We start from the raw sequence: 18,583 nt of genomic DNA on the forward strand, positions 1-18,583 counted from the left end.
AGTTGGTGTGTATTATTCCATGAATGTTTTAAAATTTTATTTATGTGGTATCACATTGTACATATCTTCTTCAATATGCTTTCTATGCTTAATGCTGATTTTAGAATTTATCTGTTCATACATGTAGAGCTAGATCATTCACTTTTGAATCTATAAAATTTTCCATTGTGTAAATGAACAGAGTTTACTTTATCCATTTCTCTATTGAGAGGTAGTTCAACTTGTCACATCTAACTTATCCCTGTTACTTCATTAATGCTTTTAACCCTGTTCTCTATCTGTTGAATGACTAAACAGAAACATTTTACATTCCCACATCATGGTAAGCAATGCCTTCTCCCTAAAGCCATGGTAGAGTCAGTTTTATCCCTTTTGTAACTCCTCCAAGTAGTAAACATGTCGACAAAATGATAGTTCTTAAATAAAATTAGACCTTGGAAAAATGTTGGTATGCACTAGTGTGTTAAAATAATTGTACCTAAAGAGGGTGGTCTGATTCCCAGAACCTGGAAAGCCTCTCATGACAGCAGAAGGCAATAAAGAGGGAGAAAAATACAGTCTTTTCCACAGAAGTGTGGTTTATATTTTTACCATAGTTTAAGAAGTCATTGGAGACTATTGCTAGCCCCTGAGGCAATCAGACAATATGATTGTGGTCATTAAAACTATAGCCTATTTCAGACAGGAGAAAGTGTTCTTGGATGATAATTCTTCCAGAAACTTTAGAGCCTAGGAGAGCCTTCCATAGTGGTGTGGGAAAGGAATTCTTCCTGTTGTACTGATGAGAATGTAAACTGGACAGCCATTCTGAAAATAATTTATCAGAACCTAGTGAAGTTAAGGATATGCGTAATGTTTCATGCAAATTTTTAATGTCTCATGCAAACAAGGATTCAGGAGCAGAGCAGATATTATTATTTATGGCAAATAATCTCACCAGTTCCCCTGTGCCCAGCTGTTAACTCTGGGGCAACACAATGAGATCCAGCTATCATCCTACATGTACTAGGGTCTGTATTATAGGTAAAGAACCATGAAAATATGAACCTGTATTTATATATATGAGGTAGAAAGATCTTGCACCTTGAGAAAGAGTCTGGGTTCTTACTCTTATCTTGGGGATGTAAACACATCTTTCCAGGGGGAAGATAAAACTAGGACCCCAGCTTGACAACCCAGGGGTACCTCCAAGTTCTGGGTCTCATCCCCACCTTGAATCGTAAACACCTACTTCTGGAAAGATAAATGATCTTTAGGTATTTCCCAATAACTACTACTATATGATCTCTCACTTTCTAATTAGTCATGAGTTAACTTCTAAGGCTTGTTCTGTTAGGCCAGGTCCCAAGTTTTAGCAAAATTTGTTCGGAGAGTCCAAACTGTGTGGGAACATAAAAACATTTTCTGTGCAGTCTTACACATAATTTAACGATCCAGCAATTCCACTCCTAGTTATCCCAGAAAAATTCTTGCTCACACCCACAAGGGGGCATGTATGAGGATATTCATTGTTGCATGGCTCTGGAAAGTGCAAAGGTAGAGAGGTACCCTGGCTGCCCAGCATTAGGTGAATGTTTAGATAAAATGTGCTGAGTAGTGATGTGCGCTATGGAATCACTTTGCTGCAGAAGAGGCAACAAACTAAATACACACCCGAGGCCTTGTAGAGATCTTGGGTGAAACAGCAAGGAAGAGAATGCAGGCTATAGCAAAACATCACCTGTGAAAATGACAAGCACACTAAACATTGCTGCATGTTTTTCAAGAATACATACTTGTCCAAAGAGATATATCAAACCCAAAAGAAAATGTATGTAAAGGGGAAGTGGGAGCAACAGTCTGGGAATGAGAGTGGTAGCAGAGGTAAAGGGGTGAAATAAGACAAGAGGACCTTGCTCACAGCAAAACTGCCTGCATGGCTGAGGAGCATGGTTATTTAACTGACTTCCAAAGGAAGAAAAAGAAAGCTTCTTCAATGAGCTCTTTCCACATCAGCACCCTCTGATGCCCAATACCAAGTAGTAGCACAATGGACCCCCCTTATCCATGGGGGTACATTCCAAGACCCCCAGAAGATGCTGAAACTATGGATACTAACCCCTATATGTACTCTGTTTTTTTTACTATACTTACACTCCTATGATAAAGTTTAATTTATAAATTAGGCACAGTAAGGGACTAACAATAATAATGAAATAGAACAATTATATTGCAATCAAAGTTATGCGAATGTGGTTTCTTTCTCTCAAACTATGTTACTGTACCACCTTTCTTCTTGGGATGGTGTGAGATGGTAAATGCCTACATGATGAGATGAAGGAGGTGAATGATGGAGCCACTGAGGGGAAAAGAATTAGGCTACTTTGAGACCACAGTTGATGGGGGTAACTGAACCTGCGGATAAGGGGGGACACTTGTACATAGTAGAACTAGATGCTCACTGCACAGTTGTTAAATGAAGGTGGCTAACATTAATTAGAAAAAAAGTTACTACAATTCTTTGCTTTCCATTACAAAAGAAGACCCCATGTGAAGGCCAGCTTTCATTGTCAGTGGTCTGGTGACTAAGTTTTATTGCTGTCACCAGTGTTAGAAATGTCAATGTTTTTCTGTATTTTAAATATTGGTAGTTTCTTGCCCTTGCTTCCACTTTGATAAAAACACTTTACAGTCTTACTGGGTTAAAATTAAAAAAAAAATAAATTTGTTAAGAAATAAATTGTAGGTTTATCAAACATTTATGAAGTTTAACCCAATTTACCACCTTTGTTTTCTACTCAACCCTAATATGTATGTTGGCTTTCCCATAAATGTTTTATTTAAACTCTTGTCATGTTTCTGCCAAAATTGTGTAACCACATTATTTTTTTCATGATCCTTAGGTAAGTGTGAAAATGCGACTTTTTTAATCAAAGCAAATATTCTACCATATTTGTGGCTCCCTTACTAATCTGAGAAAGGAAAAGGAAAAAGGACAAAAAATGGGATATAGCACATGTATGACATCCATACTGAAAACTGAAACACAGTATGAGTTCTTTGAGGTCAGCACCCTGCTGTCTCGGCTCAGTGCATCTCCCACCTTTGCCTACCTCCCAACCTTCTGCCAAGTTTCAAATAAGCCTAACAAGTTCATTTTCATGCCTCATCTCTTCCTTCCATATTGCGCAATTTGGAATAATAACATCTCTGATTTTAAAGAATGGAATTTTTGCTCTTGCAACCAGATGATATATTTTGTCTCATGAAACCAAGCTATTATGGAAAAGTATGAGCATGAGGATTGGCAAATTCCTCAAATACTAATTAACAGAGAAAGATCAGCCATCCTGACATCTGTTCCCCAGGGTGTAGGATTAATTTCCCAGTCAGTGCACATCAGAATAATGAGGAAAGCTTCTTAGAAATGCGGATTCCCAGGCCCAAACACAAACTTACTGTGTTTGGCTTCCAAGGGTGAACCCGTGTCTGAGCCTTTGTAAGAAGTTTCCCTGGGATTCCTGACACCAACATTTCCTGAAAACTGGTGATCTGGAAAACCTGGGAGTCTTGAAAACAAGCAATCAACATACTGCATTGATTGATTCAGACAAACATTCTTTTTCAGTCATTAACGTTTTATTGTAAAAACTGTTTTATAAAATTCCATAAAATGAGTTCCATATATACACATATTTTTTTAAACAAGATGTTCTGAAGGGGCCTAATGGTCATAGGTGAATAGACATGAAAATTGAAAACCTAAATATGCTATTCTTGATTTAAATTAAAGATAAAATCCATATGTCTCAATTAACAAAAAATTCTAAAAATTAACTGAACATCTGCATCAATGGGCAAAGTGCTATGCTAAATATTTTCAGAAACTACCAAACACTATAGGTCTTCTTGCTAAGGAGCCTTAATCCAGTTGAGGACCAAAAGGGTCAGATCAAAAGAAGCTTAATAACAATCACAACCCAAACACAAAGATGTATTCCCATCTTCCTTTGGGAGGAATGCCATTGACCCAATCAACTACCTTTTCCAATCCTTGGAATACAGGACAGTATCTCCTTCATCTATTTATCACAGGTTCTTGATGTCAGGTGCTATCAATTGAATTCAATTGTAATATTTTTCAGAAATTGGAATCAATTAAAAATTACAGCATAAGATTCTTTAGAGTCTCTTTTGCTAGTTTATTCATTCAACATAGTGTTTCCTACAAAACACTCTGCTTATACAATGTGAGACAATATAAATAATATAAAGATAAACCATTAATTTTCTTCCTTCAATAAGCTTATTTCACACCCTTGTCTCATATAGTTAGAAAATGTGCCCTGGAATTAACCATAAAGACACAAAGCCTTACTATTACATGAAAATGTTGGGGATCATTAAAAAAAAAACCTTGTTTTCTTTTCTTAAAACATACTTGAGGTATGTGCCTAGGATTAGTCCTGTTAACCATAGGCACACAGAGCTCATGAGGCAATCCCATGTTTTGTATCTGTGCAAAAATAACTTTAGAACAGAATTTAAATGTGCCAGAACCCAAAGTTCTTCCAGATGTACGCTTTCACTGATTTCTGGAAAATTGCTTCCCTCTCAGTACCCTCTCACAGTACATAGACCACATTATAAGATCCAGAGGCCACTTTACACTTTCATAGAATCCATAGCATTGTCTCATGCTGTCATTGTAATCAAAATAATGTTGCAAATATGTTCTCATCTTTCCATGCTGCTTGGCTTATTTCTCCTCTAAAAGGCTTTGCAAGAGAGCTTTTAATATAGTTTTTTAAATTCCCATTAATGATTTTTTTTAAACCATAGAAACAATCATCTATTTTAAAATATCATTTTACTTCCAGAGGCTTGTATCCCTTTTGAATTAGATGGTGTTTATCAAGAGAATCTTTCTTAGTGCATGCTTACTATGATCATACATCTTTTTCTTTAAGTCAACAGAAATTATTTGAACTTTGATATTCTTCATGTTTTATTGAGGCCTGCTTTGGAGTGTACTTGGAAGAATTGTAACCCCTCCAAGTGGAGACACGATTTTCACTGAGGACTGGCCAACAGGGTGTCACCTGCCCTTCCTCATGGTGTAATCTTTACATTGATTCCTAATGCTACATAACAGCTTACCACAACCCTAGCAAACTAAAACAACACCTGTTCATTATCTCACAGTTTCCTTGGGGCAAGAGGCTGCTGATGACTAACTGGGTCTCACAAGGTCTCACAAGGCTGCATTCAAGATATTGGCTGGGCTGGGCTTTCATTTGGAAGTTCAAGTGAGATGTGTCTGCTTCCAAACTCACTGAAGTTGTTGTCAGAAATAATTTATTTGGAGTTATAGTCCTGGCTGTTGGCTGAAGGCTGTTTTAGGTACTAGAAACCACCCACAGTTCCCTGCCATGTGGCCCTCTCCATAGACAGTATACAACATGGCATCTTGCTTCCTCAAGGCCAGCAGTGAAGTTTCCCTATACATCTTCCAGCAAGACAGGTCTTATGTGTGTGCATGTGTGTGTGTATGTGTGTGTATACATAAAAACATAATCATGGGATTAATATCTTATCACTTTTCCATATTCTTGGTGAGAAGCAAGTCACGGGTCCTTCCCACATCTATGGGGAAGGGATTGTATAAAGGGATGAACCCCAAGAGATGAGAATTATTGGGGAGGTCATATCATAGGGTCTGTCCACCACAGTCCCTCCCATTTAACTAAAATACTCAGGGCATGACTCTACTTAGACATGAATGATTTTTATTACTCTTCTGGAGTCTATTTGTCTTAAAGGAAGCTTGCTCTTAATACTAAATAAATCAATTCTAGTTCTCTTATCTTAAAAAAGAAAATGGAAGCCACATTGCAATTCTTGGGCAAAGCTGGGGAAGCTACAGAAACCAGGAACCAGGAGGGTAAAGAAGGCAAGTAGGAGAAAGAGATGATGACCCCAAGCACATTGAAGAAGTCAGAAGTCCACAAATTTAGGTATCACTAGCTATTGGTTTACATTTGTTTGTTTTGAGATTTATTTTGCTTTGATTTTCACCAATATTTGGAACTACGTGTGTTTCATCTGTCTCTTGTTATTGTTGACTTCAACAGTTAATAGAATTATCGCCTATCTTCTTTACTCAGTTCCTTTTGCACAAAAACTAAATCCTCTGAAGAAGTAAGCCTGCTTTTGACTTCAGAACCCAAACATTTGGGTGTAGCTTGCCATCTGTCTTAAACTTTTAAGCAACTTTTTGCCAAGACAAATGTGAATTATAAGCAACAACCTGGGACATACCTGGTCTCAGAACAGGAAAAATAAAGGAACCTTTAAGTATTATTTTAAGTACTTTATTTGCTAGCAGTGTTTGTGGTGAATGAAAAATTGATCCTTAATTATGTGAGAAGTAGAGAGGTGATCTGCATGCCAAGAGCCAAGTACAGACTTCAGAGACTTAGCAGTTTTGAAACTGATATTTATGAACATCTGCTTTTCCCCCATAAATTTTAATATGGATTTCATCCTTTGAAACCTACAAAACTCCCAGGTGCTTCTTCAATCTTTATTTTGGGAACATGATTTTTTTTAAAAAAAAAACCTTTTATTCCGTTGAACACATTCAAGATCACTTTTGCTAAAACAACATTCATACATACGGTGCCTATTAGAATGCCTAAAAGATGGTATTAAATGTTTGCAACTCAAAATGCTATCTATATTCAGTAGGTTGAAACTCCAAAATATTTAATTACGGAACATAGCCGTAACAGTCTTAATAAAAGATGCCTGAAAAATAGTCATTTCCAGTCCCAGTTTTTGTCTTCCATTTTTCCACAATTATTTATTTAATGCTTGCTTATTTCACAGGTTTTTTTAGTGCTGGGTTATAGCAGCCAATACAACAGAGTCCCTGCCTTCATTGTGTTTATATTCCAGTGAGTGCAAATGTCCTCTATAAAAAATCCCTTTAAAATTTTATAATACCATTCATACAGTTCATTGGAAAATTTTGTGCTGAGCCTGCAAACCAATGCTGTTCATCCATTCCTGATGTTGGACTAGGCTCTAGGGATACAATTGTGAACAAAATAAATATGCTTCTGCTCTTAAAGAGCTTAGCATTTAGAAAACCTCTCACCTCTGTCAAAAAAGATGTAGATATGGGGAGCCAGATCCCTCAGGTAGGATCTGGGTAGCCACTTGACCGTTTCTATTTTAGATCTACCATAAGCAGTGCAAACACTGCCTCCATGCCTCAGCTCTTGGCATACTAAGAGCAGTTATTACAGGTAGAAGATAAGAATGTGTGGACCAAGGGAAAGAAAGAAAATCACAGCTCAACAGGGGACACACACGTAAGTCAGAGGGGCAGGTGCCCATGTCTTTAATGCAAAAACATTAAATCTCTCTTAGGAAAGCAACCCTTTATGAGTACAGTTCTGGCCACCCTGTTGCAAAGGATACAAGTCATTTACATAATAGGAAAGCCTCAGGAGAACAGTAGAGCTATTTAATTTGGTTAGGCTAATAGTTTTCCATCCTTTTACAGTGTAATGGAACCTCTCTCTGCCTCTTACACAGGAACCCATTGGCAGGGTGCCATAGGGCACATCAAACATGGGCAGTTTTCTGGGTGTGTCGATCCTACTCACCCATTTGGAGAGGGAAAAGTTAATTAATTTACTGATCAGTAATTGAAGACATTATTTTCCACTAAAACTAGTTCAGCCATATGATGGGATAGAATGCAAAATCTGCATACGCTTTTAAAATAAAGTATAAAACTAAAAGAGTCCCTCCATTTTCCATCAGCCCCCTGCAAAGCCAAGCTAATAAAAATAATTTTTGGATACGGATAATTGATTCTCAATTCTGTAAAGTGTAAGTAAAAGGCAAATCCCCTAGCAGCATTCCTTTCAGCCACACTGCCACATTGGTGCCCCTCCTCAGAGACTTTGGTGTTGTCATTAGATGCAAGAAAATTCTGGGCCACTTCAGGCTCTGACACTTCACCCGCCAGCCCTGGGCCCACGCTCGCTGCCCTCTGCATTTAAGAGAACTCCCTTGGAAGAGTTTAGGATGACGGCTCTTTTCCAAGGTGGGTCAAGAGTGCTTTTGGCAATGTTCTCCCCTTGTCCTGAGCACTGAGTTTGAGCTTCCATGTCCCCCTTTATCCAGGCTCAGAATGCTATGTATCAGGCAGATCAGCTTATCTTCTTTGTGCTTTGTGTTCCTGAAACAGGACCTGGACCGGGCACAGCTTCATCTGGAAGAAGTGAGGTTCTTTGATGTGTTTGGCTTCAGCGACGCAGCAGGAGCATGGCAGTGCTTCATGTGCAACAACCCTGAGAAAGCAACTGGTGAGATCCCCCTCCCTGAGGCTGAGAGTGATCTGTGCCCCTGGGATTCCCCGGGATCTATGGCCCTGCCGTTCTGGCTGGCCCGCTCCTTGCCCAAATACCCTAAGCTGTACTCATGCACAGAGGCGAGCCTGATCGCTTCTGCTTCATGCTGAGAAGGCCGTCTCACCAAAGTGGGAGTGAGGAAAAGCAAACATGTTGAGAGGGAGAGATCCCTAGGCCGGAAATGAGCAAGAGAAACATTACCTTCCATCGGGATGGCTACTAAGAGAGCAGTACTGGCCGTTTTGTCCTGAAAGCACTCTTCAGTTCAACCCAGATGACCCTGAGGGTTAGAGAAAACACGCAGTCTGTCCAGAGCCCCAAAGAAATGAAACCACACTAACGGAATGAATGAGCACAGACCATATCATCTCGTGGTCATTCCTTAAACTTTGCTTGATGATTGGTGTGAAACATTTGAAGAGGGAGGAATTCTTTGAGGAATAACTTCCCAACTGGTTATTCACCCTCCCCACCTCCTTCCTGCTGCCCAGGGAATTTGGTGGACTGACCTTGCTTAGTGCCGACCAGCCAAGCTGTATGCTAGACCTGTCAGATGCCTTATGCTCGTCCTAATATTATCTCCATTTTACTGATGGAGAAACCAAAGCATGGAGCAATTTGGTTAACTGCTTGAGGTGAGACAGTTAATAACAGCAGCAGGATTTGAACCCGCTCTGACTCCGGAGCCCACTGTCTTAACTGTTTCACCATTCTGCTCCTGATTACACTTGCCTGGATCTGACCAGTGCAAATAGGGTGATAGTAAGTCCATCTTCAAAAAGTTGTGCTCTCCTTAGAAATGGAATATTTCACCACTAATGTGTGCTCTGAGAGGACACAGTTCTCAGCACTGACACTGCTCAGGAGTTGCAGTTTAGACCAAGAAAAAATACTGTTGAGCACAAAGCCACTTTGTTCATGAGCCATCCTCTCGAGAGCCATTGATTATACCAACTGTACCCATTCCTTTAGTTTTAGGCTTTTGTGCATCTTAAAGATTACCAATTGTGGCAAGTCTATATCCTCTTGCTGACTGCCAAGACATTGAGGCTGAGTTGAAAAAATGTGTTTATTTGGCCAGATGGAGATGTGAGGGGCTCACAGAGAGGCACCAATTAAAGTGTATTACCACAGAAAGGGTATGGAGGGAAGGAGACGGCAGTTAAGGATGGCAGCCTTTGTGAGGCACAGATTGTTGGCTGATTACAGAATCTGGATTGAGCTGATGCCGGAGCCAACACCCCGATTTTTAAAAAGTTAATTTGAGCAAATAGGGAATTGTGGAATTGTATGTCTCCATTTTAAAACTTCACAGTTTAGACCTTATTTCACCTATGAAAAAGAGCATAAAAGAAACTTTATTTGAGAGCATGGCAAAGTAAATGTGCTTATCTTAGTGACTCTGAGAGGCCTTTAAGAATTTTCATTTCAAGTAAGCTGAGTCCTTAGTTCAATAAACATTTCACCGTATCTGGCCAAGGGAGGCCTGAGAAAAGGGACTGAAAGTTAAAAACACAAAGTGTTCCTTTAGTATATGTTTTATCAAATTCACTGCCATGTACTTGAAAAGAATATTTTGCACATTCCCTCTTTCTTATTTGTGTTTCTCACAGTTAAATATAGACTGAGAACATATAACAATAAAAATTCAAACAAGGCCCAATATTTTATAACAGAACATTGAATCAAAATGTTTAGCCTTGAAAACTTCAGTGTACTTAGATTTCTTTGCTCACTTCCTTTTGCTACGGGGAAGGGGATTTGTGTCTGAGGGGAATCCTATGTCAAACTATTATTTGCACCCAAAACTCTTGACTCCCTGAAAAGTTTATATAATTTGTTGAGCTCATCTTCTCATTTTTATATAAGCACATAGATTATATATTTAATCTAAATGAAATGTCTAACATAATATTGCTGACACATATATTATTCATGGAGATGATGTTTGCCTTCATGTTCTGCTTAAATTGTAAGATTAAAGATGATGAAGTTGTAGGAATAAATATTTTGTCATCTGGTTGTGCACCACTAGTGTAGTAATTGCACCCACTTTTCACTTACATAATGCATGCTTATTGCATTGGTTAAATGCCTTCTACAGGCTTCATTTGGGATAAAATGTGAATAAGGTACAATATCTTTGCTCTGAAAGGATTCATCATCCAGTTAGGGCCAGAAGACATATATACGGAAAAATCTGGCATGCTTCCTTGTGAGTTTTTAGCATGCAATGATTACTTGTTGAGTCAGTGAATGAATGAATAACATTTAGAAATGGCCACATGAATGTTAAAATATTTCAAGATTGTGATTATGTGTTAACCACATCAAATGCATCACTAGACCATACCCAGTGCCTTCTGAATCTGGCAAATGGAGGTCAGTGCTTCTTTCCTCCTTGAGCGAAGTCACTATATGTAAAACAATGAGTTCCGACAGTCTTTGCAGCTGATGTACTGTGCCTGAGTCCTGTTACTGCTCTGGGTTTCATCAGCAGCCCTGTAGGGTCCGGATGCCCTGGCAGCCTCAAAGAGGAGGGGGCTATGGAAGTAGGACTGGAGGCTAGGACAAAGGACAAAGAAACTGGAGCTGGGTTTGTGTTTTCTAAGGAACTAACAAATGATACCATAACTGCTGTGAAGTATTCATGGTTCCACACTATATATAAACTATGAGACTCATTCAGAAATGGACAGCAAATCAGCAGACTTACATGGTCACCTTAAGTACATTCCCCTTTTCAGATAAAAGTCTCTTCACCCTTCTGACTCCCACTCATATTCCCACCAGCTCCATCATCAACACACAGAAATTTATAGGAGTTTGATATCTGGTGTTCAATAAACTATGTTTTTTACCCAATTATGCACAGATAAAATGAATGCTAGAACAGTCTCAAGGTCCTGATATATTTATTATTGCTGGCATTTATCATGCTGATTATGTGCTGAGCTTCACATGCATTTTTCTCATTTTCTTATCATTACTGACTCCATTTTAATGAGGAAACTGAAATACAGAGAGGTTAAGTAATTTTCCTAAGGTCACACAGCTATCGAGGGGTAGAACCAGGATTTTAATCCAGGCTAATTCCTGAACCTGAAATTTCAACTTCTAAGAGTAGATTCCAGTTAAGGACATGGAATATTGGAAATTCCAAGAACAATTATTCATAATGTTGTAATTATTAGAAATACCATGAAGCAGAGTACCTCCTGGATGATTTATTGTACTTTAAGAAGAGCAGGGGCTTTGGGAAATGATTTAAATGAGGGAAATAGTCACAGTAGAAGCTATTTCCAATCCTGCCAATTGCTGATTCAGTTTCTGATAATCATTGTATAAAAGTACAGAGTAGAAGGTTAAAAACTCACTGAAGTAACTCAAGAATGCTCAGGGATTTGCCAATCCCATTACTCCATATGAATGAGAGAAGAGAGATTGAGCAAGTAGAGGTGACAGAACAGAACTCGTGCCTGGAAAACAAGCCAGTCCTCTTTATCAGTTGCTCTCATGTCTTGGAACTACTGGTGTATTTAACAGTAAGAGTTAGTCAGCCGAACCATCCTGGAACACATCTGGCTTTCTATTCAGTCACAGTTTTTAAAAAGAAAAGGGACAACCAGGTCATGACTTGCACTCTTGTTTCTTGAGACACAAGATGCCTTTGTTCTTACGCCCCACACAAAACAACTGGGAGATGGCCTGGCTTTGGCACTCGTGTCCTCCTCTATAAATCTGACGGTTCCCCAGTGTGATCACTGTCTTAGTCACTACATATTTAGATATGAATGTGATTGTCTGTGGGAGATCTCCTTAGGTATAAAAGAAAATGAGCGAATTTTTTTTCCAGGTGATCTTCTGTCATGATTCTTCCTGAGAACTTGATTTCATATATTTGTGGTAGAAGAGCTTGCTGTCCATTAGATCACATGGCAAATAGAGATGGCTGCCAAATGGTATTAGGAAACGAAAGGCCTCTGCAGGATTTTCTTAAGATACTACAAACTCGTAACTGCAGATGTGACCCTCTTTCGATGCACACCTTCAGCATGAGCTCCGTGGGTTTTCCACACCAAACATCCACTTGAAAACGGGTAACTGACCTCTGAGGCCCTGACCTGTAGGACCCGAATAGTCTCATGAGCCCATTAGTATGAAAGTTTTCCACTTGGTTTCAATGTCAACTTTCATAGAACTTTAAAGGTGACAAAAGAAAACCCATTATGGAATTACCCAATGGCTAGGTTTGTCTTCTGATGCCTTCCCTCCTACCATGTGTTAGAATACTGTCTTCTATGTTAAATGCTTTCAGAATACCAGAAACAGTGCAGGGTTGTGTAGGATAACTTCACATTTTCACATTTATATACTGCTAGTGACTGCTGAATACACATTGATTATATAAAATTAAACCCCAGCTTATTTTTCGAAGATGCCTTGAATTACTTAATGACAAAGTAAATACACACCTATCAACACAGATCAGTTATTATCCGGAAGTATTTTTCCTTTTCCCCCTTTCCTCTTCCTCCTGTTTTATGAGTCTCTGGCACGGGCATGCTCTTTCTCTTAAACCTTCCCACAGGCTTACATCTCTCTTTCTCTCAGTCTGTCACCCACACACACCACCCCCAGACAATAAATTCCTCTCCTTGCTGGCCAATCTGTTCTCTGTTCACTCTTCTAGTATGTACACAGCATGTTGCCATCAAGCTTCCCCACCAGACTGAGGAGAAGAGCCTTGGATTATTCATTTTTGTACGCTCTGCCCAATACCTGAAACAGAGTAGTGTTTAACAAGTATTTGGCATATAGATGAATGATTAATTCACAGATCATGTAAGTGATGGAATGGCTATGGTAGAAATAGGATTTGTTTTGAAATGCAATTTTAAAATCTAATACTTTCTCAAAATTTTAAAAAAACACTTTTGAACTGAAACCTTGAAAAAAGCAACCTTTGCAAAATAAACTTTTATAAGAAGAAAATGTTGCTGTGTACAGGTTTCAAAACTTTATGGATACCCAATTTTAACATTTTACTAAAAGATTTCCATACATACAGAATCCATAGAAAACTTGCTAATAACCTTTGAGCCCCAATGAGAAATATGCTAAGATCAGTAACTTGACAACCTTCAGGAGTTAATTTCTATTTTTCATGCAGCATCACTTGCCTCATCCTTCTGCCCTTCCATATTGGATCAATAATCTTATTTCTATATAGGGCTAACATGTCTGATAGGCATTATACTTGCTGCAAAACATTAGTCACTCCATGGTTATCCACAAACAGATCATTTATGAAAATGTGTCCTTTTCTACTTGGAGAATAAGCTGAGTCAAACCAATACACAGAGGGGGAGAAACATGTTTTAGAAAAGCAGACTAGAATAAGTAAGTCAGTCTCTTATCACTATACAGGTTTGAGATGATATTGATTTAAAGAATTTTTATGTAGTTTTTAAAATAAAGAGCTCTAGTCATCACCTTTCAAAGTAATCCTAATTTGTTATTTTCCTATGTAAATACATTGGGAATGAAATTTGTGTTTCAGCCACAAAGTCATCTATGTAAAAGACATACAGGTGCTTTTGGCAACCAAGGACAATGAAGTCATTAAACATTTCAATAGGCTGGTCATATTTTGCCTCGGATCTTATTCTTCCCACCATCTCACAGTATAGGTGATCCTTCTCTCTTTATTCAGTTTCTTCCTCCCAGCTGAATCTTCCCATTGGCTTTTAAACACACTCAAGTGGCTTAACCTCTCCTTTCCCTCCACTGACAGCCCTATGTCTGGCCTCTGCTTTAAGACCAAAAGAGGTATCAGTGCTCAGTCTCTGCATTTTCTCCTTGCTGCCTTCCCCTTCTGATTCAGCCCTCTCTGATCTGGCTTCAAAGTCCATTATCTTGATGGTCGTCAAAGTCATGCAAGTCACCCACGCACAGTATGTGTTTCAGCCCTTGGGCTACTTGCCTTATGGCAGCATTCAGTTCTGTAGGCCAATTCCTCCTTCTCCAAGCGTCTGCTCCCTTTCGCTGGTGGGACACAGCACTCCCCTGGCCTCCCTCCTGCTCTCTAGACACTCCTTCCCAGCCTCCTTCTGAGCCCACCTTTCTCTGTCCAACTCTTCAGCATTAGGGCACCTCTCTTCTCCGCATTGTGCCCACTACCCCCAGTCCATCTTCACTGTTTAGGCAGCTTCAGGAACCACTTCTATGAGACAACTTCCAGACTTAAATCTGCAGCCAGGCCCCTCCCTGGAACTCTAGACTTACATCTCCCATCCCCTACTTGACAGCTACAAAGGTGCCCCAAACTCAGTTCACTTAAATTAAAACCCATGCTTGTCTTGCCCCACCCTTAAAATATACTTGGTCTTCTTCCAGAATTCTCAGTAAACTCATCCATTGCATCAGCCAAAGACCCACTGCCCCCTCTCACACCTCCATCCAATTCATCACCCAATATTGTGGATTTTACCTTCTCATTTGCTCTCAACTTTGTCTACCTCTCTCCATCACCTCAGGGTACCTCTTACCTAAAATAAGGGAAATAAGTCTCCTGAGCTACTCCAGATCCTTACAATCTGCCACCCACACTACAGCCAGAATGATCTCGTCAGAGAACAAATCTGATGGGGCCATCCACCGCATAAAACCTTGCAGTACTTTCCCACAGCCCTTAGCTTAAAGACTGAACTCCATGCTCATCCCAGCCTCACATGCAGTGGTCTTTCTCAGCCTCTCCAGCCTCATCCTGTCCCACATGTCATCTGCTCTCTCTCTCTCTCTCTGCTCTGGCCAAAGGACCTTCTTCTTTCAGTTTCCTGTATACACCGCACCTCTTCCTGCCACTGGTCTTTTATATGTGCTTCATTTTCTGCCTGATTGCCCTTTCTCCCCTCTTGACCTAGTTAATGTAGATCTTAGCCTTCCCATTACAACTCCGAGTCACTGCTTCAGGGCTGCCTTCTGTGACCTCCATGACTAAGACTAAGGGCCTCAAAGCACCTCAAAGCTCTCTTCATAACACTGGGTATGGCTGCTGTCTTGTTTTTTCACCTGTGATTATCTGATTAATGTCATTTCCTCCAGTAAATAGTAGCTACTGTAAAGGGAGCATTCTTCATCCATCCATCCATCTTCAGCCCCAGTGCACAATAGATGTTCAATAAATATTTACCAAATAACTGAACCTCCAACGTTTGTGACTTCTCAAAAAAATTTTGGTAAAACTTTTCTCAGGCAAATGGTGACAAAAAAACAAGTTAATGAATTCACAGTGATTTGTTTTAAGAGAAAAACATTATTCCTATGATAACATTTCCAGTGTACCTTTTGTGTCAGTGTATCCTTTGTATAAACAATATCCTCTTAAATGAGTTCTTTTCAAAAGTACTATGAGAGACTGTTTAACAGAGGGTGAGGTAGTGTATGTGTGTGTGTGTGTGTGTGTGAGAGAGAGAGATGGTGTGTCTTTGACAGATAACCTTCCAATGCAGACATTGTAAACTTCAGTTTGACGCCAAATGTTGAGTCATAACAGATGCAACTTGTGTTACATAATTCCACAGAAACATTGTAGACAACACCTTAGAATGATCTAAAATACCAAGAATGTTCAGGCAGGTGGGACAAATGGCTAGGATTTGCTCAGTTCATACAACCCATTTAAGGTGACCCTCATATGGTACATGCATGTCAGATCTGTTTTCCCCATGCCAGAAAATCTCTGCAAGGTACAGGTAGTATGGGAAAGCACTCAACATTTAACACTGTCTAAAATCCTATGGCCAGATATTGCCAGTAAAACCTATCCATGTGATCATATTAATGGGATGACAGTGTGGGAAGTGTGTATGGACCCTCTCCTGTTCACCATTCATTTCTAAGACTGAGCAATTATCTCCATTCATTGTCACCATCCTTGATCTATTCCCATTGGTCCCTGTCAGTTATCACTAAGAAAATCTGGGCCAATCTTCCTTGATAGCTTCCCATAAAGGCACAAAAGTAACCATACTTAATGCTCAGAACTACTGAACAAGTGACCTTCTTAGCAAGTGGTGTTAGAATTTTTGTTTCACTGATAACACAATAAATGAGTCAAATTCTGCAGACATTGATTCTGAGCATTTTCTCTGTAACTCTACTAATTTAAACAAAGGACATATATATGATCTTATACTGCTATTCTATTCTTTACCTTCATGGAGAGGACATAGCAATTTTCTTCCCACTGTTGGTTTTGCAATTTTCCTATTTTGTAGGTTATCTATTACTGCCATCTACCATAAGGTGACTAACATGGTAGGTGACCTTGTTAAAAGTGCAAGGCCCTTTACCCCACCCCAAAATCATGTTTCAGTAGGTTTGGGATGTGCCTTGGAATATGCCATTTACTAAGTCAGCAGGTATAATTCCAATATAGGTGACCCTTCAAACATAGTTGGGGAAACATTGCTGTGTGCACTTAAAGTAGTAGCTCTGAGGCTTTTTAGATCAATATTTCAGCAATTGATAGATAAGCCTAGAAAGTATACTGCATTTTGATGGGTATGAATTATTGAGAAAAGAAGCCCTCAAAGTGCCCTCCGAGGGTAACCATCACATTGGGTTTGGTCCCTACAGCATCTTGTATGATGTTACAATTCCAGTGCTGGATTATTCCTCTCATTTATTCACTATTGGTAAGGAGACATGGCACTCTAAAGTAGTGCTTGGATATTCATGAGAAACATGCCATTCATTACAATCCTTAGTGATTTCAGAAACCACAGATGCTGAGTCTACTAAATGTGGCTCCCATGACCTCCTCATTTAATGTTTCTGTCCTTTTTTAAGCATACCCTCTGTAATTATAGCTGGCTTCACTAGAACTGCCATGCACACAAAAATCAATAAAACCATGGAAGGGAATTGAAGTAAATTTGAGGCTTTTTAAGTAAATTCTCCACAGACTGTAATTGTAATTCCCAGAAACAGTGATTTTAAGGGAAATTAAGACATACTTTTACTCAGCTCTTGTTTAAAACTTAAGTACTGGAGATTTCTATTTTTTCTTCCAAAACATTCCTTCTTTTGAAGGCATTTATACTTAACAATTGGGAAAGAATATCAAAAAATTCAAACATCACATATTAGATTCATGACAGTCCCAGTTAGGGGTTGTTCGTGCACAATTCAATGCTCTCAAGACAAAAGTGACATAAGCCAAAAAGCACACAGGTAAAGGAATTTCTGAGTCGGGGTGGAAGTCAGTATGCGACGTGAACAGTAGTTACGTGGGAGTTACATCTACTGTCGTAAGAACAAGCAGGAAGCATGGAAGAAAGGGAGCAGAGCCAGCACAGATGTGGGAACCACTCCCGGTGAGCCCAGGCCATGGCCACAGGGGCTTGAGAATGGCAGTCTGGGTGAGTACAGGGGCCAGTCACTCAAAAACACAAGAGTTTACCTCCCTGTTGGGACTCTAATTTCCTCTCACACTTTAAATTCAAAACCTATGGTCCTTGAATTTTAAAAAAGAGTTGCTTGTCTCACTCTGAATTCTCTCACTATTCCTGAGTGATTTCATGTAGGTTTCATTATATTCTTGATTGGATGGAGGAAGGCAGGTTTTATACTAGAGACATTAGCATAGGAAATTTATAATCAGCACCTGTTCATCATCACCGCAAAAGCACGATGGTGATCATTTCATGTTGCTGATGATTGTGGTCACCATGATCATGATGATAGTAGCCACAACGTACTGATCCCTCACCATGTACCAGGCACTTGGTTAAACAAGGCCACTGTTAAGCTTTATGACACTTTTGTGCCTTTATTGATGGTGGATGAAGCCCACTTGGGGATATATGGCTTGAATAGCAAAACTCAGACTGGATTTCAGCCCCTACTCACACCTTGGATGAGTGCTCTTGTGCAGTGGACAACCTGCACAGATGTTTGGTATGTCGTTAAACATGACAATGCTAGAAAGCAGGAGACCAAAGCTCAGTAAAGTTAAATAACTGCCCAAGACCAATCAGCTGTTAAGTGGCAGATTCTGGACTTGAACTAACGTCAGCCCCCAAAGTCACTGCCCTTGCTCCATGAACTATAGACCTATACCAGAGAAAGGTTTTGGTACAGCCATACATGATTTATTATAATAAGGA

General features: G+C 39.5%; 1 protein-coding gene and 1 long non-coding RNA gene across 11 annotated transcripts in view; one reads left to right on the forward strand and one right to left on the reverse strand.

Annotated features, from left to right (window-relative positions):
* The window catches only part of VEPH1 (ventricular zone expressed PH domain containing 1), a 182,069-nt gene that overhangs the window by 155,074 nt on the left and 8,412 nt on the right, over positions 1 to 18,583 (forward strand). For all 10 annotated transcript variants that reach the window (XM_073232170.1, XM_073232171.1, XM_073232174.1 and 7 more), the window contains one exon: positions 8,246 to 8,363. In XM_073232170.1, coding sequence (XP_073088271.1) covers positions 8,246 to 8,363 — 118 coding nt within the window. The remainder of the gene's footprint in view (positions 1 to 8,245; positions 8,364 to 18,583) is intronic.
* Positions 1 to 18,583, reverse strand: part of LOC118968266 (uncharacterized) — a 76,890-nt gene that overhangs the window by 53,880 nt on the left and 4,427 nt on the right. Inside the window, exon 2 of the long non-coding RNA XR_012129407.1 lies at positions 8,610 to 8,688. This is a non-coding gene — a long non-coding RNA (uncharacterized lncRNA). The remainder of the gene's footprint in view (positions 1 to 8,609; positions 8,689 to 18,583) is intronic.

The sequence above is a fragment of the Manis javanica genome, chromosome 3 (genome assembly GCF_040802235.1).
Source record: "Manis javanica isolate MJ-LG chromosome 3, MJ_LKY, whole genome shotgun sequence".
In the NCBI taxonomy this organism is placed as follows: Eukaryota; Metazoa; Chordata; class Mammalia; order Pholidota; family Manidae; genus Manis; species Manis javanica.